This window comes from Epinephelus lanceolatus, chromosome 5 (assembly GCF_041903045.1).
Source record: "Epinephelus lanceolatus isolate andai-2023 chromosome 5, ASM4190304v1, whole genome shotgun sequence".
NCBI lineage: Eukaryota > Metazoa > Chordata > Actinopteri > Perciformes > Serranidae > Epinephelus > Epinephelus lanceolatus.
Genome location: NC_135738.1, coordinates 14,930,566 through 14,942,727, shown reverse-complemented (window position 1 = coordinate 14,942,727; position 12,162 = coordinate 14,930,566). Strand labels below are relative to the sequence as shown.

The 12,162-nt window shown below is 40.7% G+C and overlaps 1 protein-coding gene across 3 annotated transcripts in view; it reads right to left on the bottom strand.

The window, feature by feature from the left end:
- Positions 1-12,162, bottom strand: part of plxnb2b (plexin b2b) — a 175,848-nt gene that overhangs the window by 14,527 nt on the left and 149,159 nt on the right. For all 3 annotated transcript variants that reach the window (XM_033634929.2, XM_078167744.1, XM_078167745.1), the window contains 5 exons: positions 11,051-11,151; positions 10,453-10,682; positions 5,954-6,135; positions 1,416-1,482; positions 21-167 (listed from right to left, as the gene is read on the bottom strand). In XM_033634929.2, coding sequence (XP_033490820.2) covers positions 21-167; positions 1,416-1,482; positions 5,954-6,135; positions 10,453-10,682; positions 11,051-11,151 — 727 coding nt within the window. The remainder of the gene's footprint in view (positions 1-20; positions 168-1,415; positions 1,483-5,953; positions 6,136-10,452; positions 10,683-11,050; positions 11,152-12,162) is intronic.

The following is a 12,162-nucleotide window of genomic DNA, read 5'->3' as shown; positions in this document are numbered from 1 at the left end:
TGTGTACATGTCCATCTCACCAGGACGGAGTACTCTACATCGTCGCCCAACAGGCCCGTGTCGTTGAGGGTGTACTTGGCTTTCTTCACTCTGGCATCAACGGGCCCCTTCTCGATCTGGTGCTTGATGGCTCGGAACAGTTTGTACAAGGGCTCGCCTGCAGAGTCCTGATACACACACACACACAGAAAAACACACAAACAAGGCCATTTAGGAGAAGTTGTCTCAGATGTTGTCAAGGAGCTAATTGTTGTGATTAGCAGTTTAGGAGACAGATAAATGCACATCATCAATACCGAGCACTAATGAAAGAAATGGAGAAATCTATTCACTGAGCCCACAGTTTAATGCTTTAGCATGTCATTATACATATTTTCTGTATCAGCGATTTAGTACTTTAAACATAAAAGACAAATCACCACTGAATAAATCTGCCAATTTAAAAATAAATATACGGTAAGACTCTCATTGACTAGAGTTAAAGTCCCAGTGAAACAGAAGTTAGAGCATCTTTAGCTCCTGTATTGTGTCATATTCATCCATTCATTCATTTTCTGTAACCACTTATCCTGTTACTGGTCGCAGGGGGGCTGGAGCCTATCCCAGCTGACATTGGGTGAGAGGCAGGCTACACCCTGGTCAGGTCACCAGACTATCACAGGGCTGACACATAGAGACAGACAACCATTCATGCTCACATTCACACCTACGGACAATTTAGAGCGATTTAGATGCGAACCAGGAACCCTCTTGCTGTGAGGCAACAATGCTAACCACTGCACCACCATACCGCCCACTGTGACATATTCCCATTGCAAATGAATATTTGAGTTGTGCACAGTTACATGAGGGATTTAAATCAAGTCATTCACATTTGATTGGACTGCCAAAAAGTGGGTGGGCTTGGAGTTTAGCGCGATACGGAGCTACAGTGGAGTCCGCTGCTGAGCAGACTGTTGGCTCCACACACACCTCCCTCGCGGTTGAATCAGGAGGAAGACAGATGAACGAAATAGACCTCCGCCACATTGTTTTGGAAATGGAAACACTGATATCCAAACACACATCTCTTCCTGTCTCTCTCCATATTGCTCTCTTAGCTACTACAACACACAAACGTTCAAGTGACGTATAAATGGCCGGTGTGGCTAGCTAGGCACCCAATGTCTCATTTGATTGAGACATTTGTAGATTCAGAATAAGTCCTTAAACATTTGAAACTGTTTCCCTGGTTCTACAGGAAGAGAAAAAACCAAACATACATATTTGTCATACAACGAGAGATAAATGAATGATTAACACAAGGAAACAGAATTAAAACTGGGAATATGTATTTCTAATTTCACTGGGTCTTTAAGGAAAACAGCTAACATGATACATTTGATACACTTCAAGTGACCATACACTCACGTTACCTTCAAAAACTGGTAGAGGCAGATGGACATCCAGTTACACAGCATCCTTTCCACCACTGTCTCTGACCTGGAGAAACACATCAGATGAGCAGTTTTAAATATCACTATAAGAATAGTTTAATCATTGTGGTGTGTTAACACTGTATGTTAATAAGTGCATATTACATTCATGACATTTGACTAGGAAATCCAGGAGGAAAATGTGACACATCTAATTAGTATTTTTATATCATGCCACTTAAATTCTGAATCCATAAGTAACCCTGAGAAATAATCACCACTCGGAAATATGGATGTTATTCTCTCACTGGTGTACGCTGCTTTATATAAGCTCATGTGCAGGGATTAGAATTTGTCTCTGCATATTCTGTAATATGTTTTATGTTTGATTTGAAGTCACATTATTAACAGAAAAATTCTGAAATTTGTCTTGCATCCCAGGACATCAACTCTTTTTCCTAATACACATAAATACACAAATACAAAAAAAACATTTAACCAAACAACAAAACCACACAACAAAGGCTACAAATCACATCAGACATTACCAAAAGTGGGTGCAGTGCAACAAATTAATCATTCCTATTGCATTCAGTGTTCGACACAGGAATACTGAGGCTGCTTGGAAGCCATACTCTGATTTAATAGGTTGGCAGACTGAGGAACAAAAGAGTTCCTCAACCTGTTAAAATGAGCCTGTGGGAGTCTAAATCTTCTGTGTGATGTTCAAGTCTATGTTTTTACTTATTTTTTACTTAACCTTTATTTACCCAGGCAAGTCATTAAGAGCAAATTCTTACTTACAAAGGCAAAGGATCTTGAGGGAAGCAGGCAGGGCATAGAAAGAAATAATGTACTGTGCTTCACCTGGCAAAAGTTGAATGAGAGGTGCTACTTATAATAAAAAAAACTATCACTGCGTCCTCTTATAAATACTACTTTCTTAAGACCGTGCATCTACATAATGTCAACAAGGGAAATTTCTGCACAGCTTGTCAGTATCAGGATATTTTAATTCAGAAATCATGTCAGTGGTCACTTGACGGATCGCCCATCCTAATGTCACATATCCACTGGTGGCGCCGGTTGTTAGCTGCTAGCATGCCTAATTAGATGTCTTGTATATAAAGGGGGCTTGTGTTGGCACAATGGCCTAATCAGTATAATGAGCCTCTCCATTGGGGGATAATTAAGATGTGTACTTGCATAACAGCCAGTCACAGCGTGCCTAGGCACAGCAGACAGTTCAGATCACATAACCCCCCTCCCAGCAGCGATGAGCGACTGTACTGTCAGACAAGTGGGTCCTGCTGAGGGAGGGGTGGCCGCTGTCAGTGGACGATTTGACCTTGACACAGTCATTACAGTGGAGGAGAGGGTGAGGAACAAAGAGCGCTGAAATTGGAGATTCTTTTCTGAAGGCTATTTACTTCAATCAAATTAGTCAGCTGAATGTTTACACACTCTAATACTACACAGGAATTAGGAGATGTTGCCAAGGGAGAAAACAGTGAGCAATTAATATTACGCAATATCAGAGGAAAACATTTGCAGGATTTGGCGAGATCCTAAAAATACCAATTAATTTGTTATAATAAGAAGTTATAATTTCATGCCAATCAGAACATTATTTTTTAATAATTTCTGAAATGAGGCATGGCAAATTTTTGTAATGTAACAACTGATTTTCCTCTCGGTGAAAAGGGAAATTATTAAAATAGAACTCGGGTCAGGTTAGATGATGAACGGCAGGTGATTACAGTTCAGTTAATGAGAATTGTTCTGATCAGGATTGAGAGCTGGAGTTTATTCATACAATAAAACAGGCCCAACATTAGAAAGTCATCCCGGTGCAGGATTATGCTATAAAGCAACTTACAAAGAGCCAATTTAATTTGACTTATGTATTCAAGGCAATCAAAAACAGCACAGAACAAAAGTAAATTTTGCTTAGGAGCTGTAGGACGAGGAGATGAATAAGATGATGAAGAGGAACAGAAAAAGAAGAATCACACAGCACTTTGTGCTTGGACTTGGAGGGAACAAAACAGAAGGAGAAACAGAAGGAGGAGGACTGGAATAGATCAAGCAGCAGTCTGGCTCTTGATAGTGGACTACAGTAGTCAGTGCAAAATTCAACAGAAAACATGGCAACAGAATGAAACAGTCCACTGCATGTTGAAGTGAATCCCAGTCCTTCTAAAATGGTTAATTATACTGCTGCCAGGGTTTAGATATGGAGTGATTCTGATTATAGAGCTGAGTAATAAGGACATCTAATGATCTCAGGGCAGAAGTTGTTAAACAAGAGTACAGTCATGCTGGCTGTGAGGTTAGGAGATGGTGCTTTGAACTAAATGCATATGCTAACATGAATGTCTACAGGATTTGGTGCCAGTCCATCCTGTAGATGTAGAGATATTTTACTGGACTTACTTCAACCTGCTGGTGGCACTGACTGAAAAATCAGGTGTTCACTAGTCTCGCGTACCCAAATCTATCTCCAGAGTGCTTTGTCAGAGCTGGAGAGGCACACTATCATTTTGGTATAGGGATAAAAATGCTCTGGGTTGATTTTATTTCCTTAAACCAATCACAATCATCTTGGGTGGCACTAAACGCAGGACTGGCATGGTGCATTGCAAAACAGTGTCAGGTAGGGGTGTACCATATCATCTCCTTTATGATAATACCGGTATAATTTTTAATATCATATGAAAACACGTGCTATTTTGGCCTCTTGACATTCTGATGTCATACTGTTACCCACGGCAACAACAAGCATGGCTAAAAGCAAAATTATAACTGACTCCACTGTGGTTCCAAAAACAGGAGCAGCTTCAGTAGTGTGGAATAAACTGTGGCGTCCTGAATGTTTTATGAACAGCCCCAGACTTCTTAGAACTTCTTAGACTCTTTTAGCAAGTTACTGCTCAGAGGGAACTCATTCTGCGGCTCCTCTGGCAGCAGCACAGAGTCTCTCCCTCTCCTCTGTCGTCAAGTGATTTTGTCATAAACCTTCGGTAATATAAACCTACATGATGCTCGTGGCTCAACAAAAAAACTACATATGATGTGTGATAGTAAACAGCCTGTTACAGGTTACAGGGTGATGATTAGAGGAGAAATGGCAGACTATAAACGTCCAGGTGGGAAAAAAATAAACTCAATCATTTGGGGTTTTGCTACAAGAGAAGGAAATGACCTGTTGATTTATATATATAGATGAAATATTGTGATATTATTTTAGGGCCATATCGCCCATCCCTAGTGTCAGGGGTAACTTTTTTTATTGGAACATTTGCACACAGGATGGTGAGCACTGGCATTAAAATAGCTCCACAAAGGAAAAAGGCCACAAAACAACATTAACAGCCATAGGTCCACTGTGTGATTCAACAGTGATTCAACATAAATGATAAAAAACAAACATAATTTGATCATCTGTGCTGTAGAGGTGAAGCATGACTATGCTTTAGCTCTGGAAGAGCTCAGTGGACACATTTAAACCACAGATGATTTGCCAGCTGTATGTGATTCTTGCAGAACATTATCACGATGACATCACAGAAGCACATGTGAAATGGAACAGATCGACACATTTGTGAAGTCACTTTCACTGGTGTGAAAAGATGTGACAAATGTGGGAATTATTCAGGAATCTGTAGTGGGGGTCATGACCTTTCATTTGGTGGGGGGAAAGTTTCCTGTATTGGTAAATCTGTTCTATGTGGGGCAATCTCCTTTACAAGGGCAGCTGTTGGGTGCAAACAGAGCTTCAGTAGAGAATAAAAGTCTGTACATTCTGAAGGTTGGCAGAGAACACTTGGGTCCTTTCTCCGTGCTGCATGCATTAAAGAGACTTGATTCCTCACACCGAGTCCGTCACCTCTTCAGAGGAGAGAATTTCCCTCACACAAATCAACTCCGACTGGCCATGTCAGAAATCAGATCAACACTGGGCATGAGAGAACTGCAAGACAGAGTCTGAGCTTTCCCAGGTGCATTCACTTGTTGTTTCATTCTGTGTAGACCTTTACAACAACTCACTGAAAGAACAAAGCAGGCATGCCTTATTGTATGATGCAAATCTTTGTCAAAATGTGCCATTTGCAGTTTGCATGTTGTTAGCCAAGAGAACATGTAAATAGTGGGAAGGGGGAGAATGTCGTCCTAAATCAGCCTGCCAAGGGCAGGCTTATAGCCGCAGTCTATATCCGGTGAGTCAGATTATGTGTTCACCAAAGTCAGTAGAATTCATCCTGTAGGGAACATGAATGCCTGTGCAAACTTTCATGCCAATCCATCCAATGGTTGTTGAGATATTTTAGTCTGAACCAAAGCAGTTGACCGACCTGCACTGCCATCCCCAGAACAACTCTGCTAGTGTGACTAAGAAGCATCCCAGTTATGTAGCTGCTGTGATATCTTAGCAGTACAGGACTTCTAAGATATTAAACTTGGCACTGCCTTGCTGGCATTGTATCTGACTACACTGGTATCTTCTGAGCAGCAGCATTGAGTTGCTCCTCACTCACCTGCGCAGCATGAGTTTCGGGTTCTTGCTGTGGACGTATTCCTCCATCAGCTCCAGCAGCAGCGTTCTCATAATGTCGGTGTAGTATTCCAGTTTCCCGTGCAGAGCCACCGTCAGCAGGGAGGCAAAGTACACCTTGGCCCTGGCGTTGAAGTCATGACTGCGCTCCAGGGTACGGATAAACTGCAAACATACCAACACACCCACAAAGAAACATGGAAAAGACAAGCTAAATTAATCATCCTGATGAAGCCCGCACAGACACACACATACACACAAGCAAATCCAACATAATACGCATAAATAATCAAAAGACTAATGCTTGTGAAAACAATAATTATCAAGGTAAATCCAGTTCTGCCTTGTAAAATATTGTAGCTAAGAAAAGATACCAATTAGTGGAAGAGGAATCACCCACACATATACAGTTAGCACCTCAGAGGCCGTTTCTGTGCCAGCAATATTGGATTATTAGGAATCTTCACACGTCTCCCTCTGCTCTGTCTTCTGCTTCTCACTTCCAATACTGTACTCAACTAACGAACACATTACAAAGTCCTTAAATCAATGGAGGAGAGCCTGAATTCAGAGAGATATAAAAGACCTTTCAGTGTACTGACTGTGGTTACGGCAGATTTTGAAAGCTAACAGATGTGTGCACCACCAGAGCAGTGGGAGGTAAATACACCCTTGTGATTTTGTCAATAAAAGTTTACCTAAGTAACTAAGGACGGGGCTGTGAACGCAATGAATTAACAATGAATATACCCTGGCAGATTTTTGGAGGACTGCCTGTGTAGCCACAGCCTGATATACTCATGGCTCCCTGCCATAAACTTCCACTGTGGTCCAACCGCTATAAAACGCATAAAGAGCCATAGTGTTGCATACTCCTTCATCACGATGAACGATGCCGGTTTAGTTTATTCAGAAGAAACGCCACTGTGTTTTCATTCTCTGAGTAGTTCCAAGTGAGAGAGATGTCAGTGCAGATGTTCATGGATGTGGTTCAATGTTTATGCTGCTTCACTAATTTAATTAGCTGATTGGAGTTTGTTAAAAGTACTAAAAATCTAAATCATGCCAACCCCTTTTCTAGGTCTATTTAATGAATTCTGTAAGCGTTAATATCTAAATGTGTGTTAAATTTAAACTGATAAATGCAGGTCAGCAGGTCAAATGACATGTTGTTTGCTTGAAAAATCATTACCCTGCCCCTGGTTTTTCAAAGCTTTGCACACCTTAAACCTGTTTTCAGAGCGACAGTATGCCGTTCTTTAGGCTCTCTCAGATCTCAATATGCTCCCTGAATGTCATCTGAACTCGTAGTTATATGGAAAATTGTTCACACTCCATCTGCCATTGTTCACTTGCTTGCTGTATGTTAAGAAGACGTGTCCACAGCCATCCTAGAAGGTAGATGTAGGAAGCGCATCTCTGTTCCCAGGGCCCTAAGCTCCAAAGGTGCTATGTTTCTTAGTTCAATATTATCTTAACACACATTCAACCTCCTATTGTGCTCATTGCTTTAAATGAGACATTCTATAAATATTATCCAATTAAACTGATGTCATATTAAGCAAATACAGAGCTGAGGAACACAGGGCCCTTTGTCATATTCCCATTCTGTGCCATTTAAATCTGGGAAACACTGAACCCTGGGAACATTGGAACGACCCCCTAGTGGGAAGGCTGTACTGACACAGCAGTGCTAATGTCACTACGACTATCCTGGGGGCCATATTCACAAACATTCTGAGAACATTACCTGAGAGTTTCTAACTTAGCCTAACAATTTTTTAGTTCTAGTTTAGGAGTAATTTAGGAACATCCTCAGAGCAGCTCTGAGCAAGAATGGGACAGTGAGGACGTGTGGTTGACCCTGTTGCTAGGTATGACACATTCTTTTAACAGATGTGATTGGTTGCCCTTTTGTGAGCCTGCAAGGTGCAGACACCCAATGGAAATGAAATGAACTGTGTCACAAAATGAGACTGAAAGTGTTGTCATTGTTTGTGTGATCACTCTGCTGATGGAAGGTTGAAACAGACCCAAGTCATCACTGCTGCACTGTTGTATTTTCCCAGTTTTCAAAACATCTTAGTGTTGTGATTAGGGATGCATGATAATATTGGCATGTCATTGGCATGGGCCAATATTGACTTTGAAATTAAATATCAGAATTGGCCAACATGCTTTTTATTATTTTGCGCAATGAATGAATATTTCATACATTGAAATGTATTGTCTTTAATGTCTCCATCTACTGGTGGCCATCACAGTAAGAGTAGGCATGCATAATCTTACTATATCTTACTATATAATAACAAAAACTCTGTCTGTGTGTGTGTCTGTTCCACGTTTTTCTCCTCACTGACTTGGTCAATCCATGTGAAATTTGGCACAATGGTAGAGAGTCATGGGAGGATGCGAATGAAGCAATATTACATCAATTGGCCAAAGGGGGCGCTACAGCAACCGATTGAAATTGCAAACTTTGAATGGGCATATCTCATGTCCCGTATGTCGTACAGACATGAAACTTTGCACAGAGATGCCTCTCCTCATGAGGAACAAATTTGCCTCAAGAACCCTTAACTTCTGGTTATATAGATTTTCCACCATTTTGAATTTTTTGAAAAAAAAAAAAAAAAAATTCAAATCGATCTCTTCCTAGGAAGTTTGACCGATCTGCATGAAACTCGGTGAACATAATCTAGGGACCAATATCTAAAGTTCCCTCTTGGCAAAAGTTGGAAAACTTACTAAAACTGAGCTTCTATAAGGCAATGAATATTGCGGAGGGCGTGGCTCATCACATAAAGGTGTATAACATCTCAAGGGTTTCACCGATCACCACACAACTTTGTAGGCATATGACCACACATAATCTGAGGGGACCCCTCCATTATTGACCCCATCAAACAAAATGGCGGCGCTAGAGAGCTAATTTCTTATCTAGGCCTAACTGCCATATCGATTTTTACTAAACTTGGTAGATATGTAGAACAGGACGCCTCAAGGTGACTGGAGAAATTTAACTCTAATTGGCAACTGGGTGGCGCTATAACAACAGAAAAATGCTTAAAAATGGCTAAAATGCGACCAGTCGCTGTGGCTCCCCCTGTGGCTGAATGTTTGGGTTTTTTTTCTACTTTTTGGTATAACTAAGTCATGGTATGGTATGCTGTACATAATCACGGAAACTGTCAGTGTGTGTCAGTCATTCTGTCCGTTCCACGTTTTTCTACTCACTGACGTGGTCAATCTATGCGAAACTGCACATAGGCATTGAGGATTGGCATAGGTAGAAGGTGACAAAGCTACCAATGGGTATGGACTAGTATTATGTTAATTCTACTACATACGAGACTTGATGATCACTAAAATTAGGTGGGGAAAAAGTGGATATATTGATACTGGTATTGGTAATTGGTCAAATGAGCTGTTACGTATCAGCATATCAGATATTGGTGAAAATTCCAATATCATGTATCCCGAGTTGTGATCATTTTATTTCTGGCGTTACATCGTTATTGCGTTGGTTGGGAGATATGCGCATATCCCTAATGAGGTTGACCACAAACATCACTGCACCATCAAATCTGTAGCAATTTAATTTACTCAATGTCATCCAGTGTTTGGAGAATATTTCTCCTTCCTCTTTGTCTTTTTACCATTTTCTCTTCTGCTTAAGAAACTCTTAAAAGTCCTCCTCCCTACTCCTAACAGCTTTTCACCTTAGGAGCTCTCTTATGCACTAAGATGCTTTGTGAATAATTTTTACCTTGGGATCTGGGATCTAGTCTTAACTTTTTAAGATAATGTCAGAATTTCTTAATATTTCGTCACTAGGAGCAACTCTTAGTAGTAGGAACCTTTGTCAATACGGCCCCTGATGTTTAGCTGGGACTGTGCAAAATGTGCACTGTTTAGTTTAGCGTGTTAGCATGCTAGCATTGGCTAATTAGCGCTAAACACAAAGTACAGCTGAAGCGGATGGGAATTACAATAGTTTGCTGGTATTTGGTCACAAATCAAAGTACTGAACAAACATTTTGACCTGATTATGGTGCTGGAGGAAAAGTCAGCAGAAGTTATTACAAATGATCCTGTGGGAGACGTGAATGTCTGCACCAAATTTCATTCAATTAATCATTCAGTTGCATAAATGTGAACCTGCTGGTGGTGTCAGAGGAAAGTCTGGGGATCACCAAGGTCATTAGAATACATCGTCTAAGAACCATGAATGTTTGATGGCAATCCATTTAACAGCTGCAAAGGTATTTCAGTTTGGACCAAAGTGGTTGACTGATCGACATCCCTACAGCCCTCCTCCTTACCTGGCTACAGGAAAATGTTAAATATCTAAATACGTTTTAAAAGTATCACACATCAATCACTTTGCAAAGTTCTAATGTTGGACACCTTGCTGTAAACTGATTATCAGTTTATGACCACAGCTGACCATTCAGTGATTCACTCATGCAGTATAATTACATTAATGAGGAAGGTCTTGGAGTTCAGGAGGTTGGAGAACTGGTTCAGTGCCTGGGTCACAGTGGCCCGTCGAGACTCTGGGATGTCGAGCTTTCCTGTGATCATGACATCATTGGCACCGTCCTTAGAGGGCAGGAAGAAGACGCGGTCGGTGTAGGTTTTGTAGTCAAGGAAGGGGATCCGTCCCTCACTCAGCTCATTGGTGTGATCCTCCATCTCGATCATCAAGTCTGTGAGATAAAAAACAAGAAAATAGCACCTCGTTCGTTTTTAATAAGCAGCCTTTTCTCATTTGTGTGCAGCTCGTCTGTCTCAATCATTATGTTGCGAGAGGCAGAGAAGGGAGAGCTTTGCCAGGAAAATAATTTCAGCTGTGAAAGATTGTTTTCTATTACTGTTACTGCAAAACTGCTCCTCGTAATGATGATAACATGATGTTAAGCAGGAGAATTTATTTAATTCACTGCAGTACAATACATCAAAGAAATGTAATCAGAGCTATGAAGCACTTCATTACTTTATGGCTTTTTAGAAACATGGATCCTTTGAGGGGCATTAGCGATACTGCTGAGCTTTTGCACAGCTGCACTGTTGGTACCTGTGAATTCCTTTTTGCAGCGGTCTCGTACGCTCTCCTCCAGATTCTCAAGCTGATGTTTCACCTTCTCGTACTCCCTCTCTGCTTGCTGACTCTTTCTCCTGAACAGATTCCACAAAGAATAAATGAGTCATCAAAGCAGGAAAGGCTTTTAACTTTTTTTTTTTTTTAGAAATAATTTCAGGTCTAATTGCTGTTCAAAGACTCTGCTTTGAGTTGGCACAATTGGCTGATAACTTAGCCATAGTGTTTCCTCTGAGTCTCACAAACATATCCTGTTGGCGCCAATATTACTCCGTCACAGTGGGTTTGTTGGTCCTGATATACAGTAGGTGTTTTATGAATATTTAGCAGAAGGTGAGCGACTTTAACTGATGCATGACCACCTGTGACAAAGATATCAACTGGCAAACAGATCGCCTTTTATTTGGGAGAATCTCTAGGATGCATGGACTGAACAGGTTAAATTTAACAGTAAAATGAGCACAGTAAGCTGTAATACTTCACAAACAATTCCAATAATAACATTAGCTGAAAATAGTGGTTCCCATGATGAAGCTGATGGGTCACAATCTCATTAAAAGAATAAAAAAGACAATATGTTTCAGTTACATAATGTTTTTTGTTTTCTGCGGGGCTTCATTTTAAATTCTATGTGCAGTACTGGGACCTTATTAACCACAAAAAACCCCACTTATTTAGTTTTATCAGCCTAATACTTCATCATGAGTTTTCCTACTTTTATGAAATTTGCTGCTTAACAATTTATTTTTCATCTTTATTTTTTGATGTGTTTAAGAAGCCCACAACAGAAAATCAGAAAATGACACAGTACTTCTGATGAGTATTGTCACAATACTGAAATTTTTTTTTTTTTTATTAAGATATTTTTTGGGGCATTTTGCCTTTAATGGATAGGACAGGTAAGTGTGAAAGGGGGAGAGAGAGAAGGGGGAATGACATGCAGCAAAGGGCCACAGGCTGGACTCGAACCCGGGCCGCTGCGGCCACAGCCTTGTACATGGGGCGCCTGCTCTACCACTAAGCCACCGACGCCCCATAAAGGCATCCTTTTAAAATAAAAATATAACAAGACTACAAGACTGTGCCAT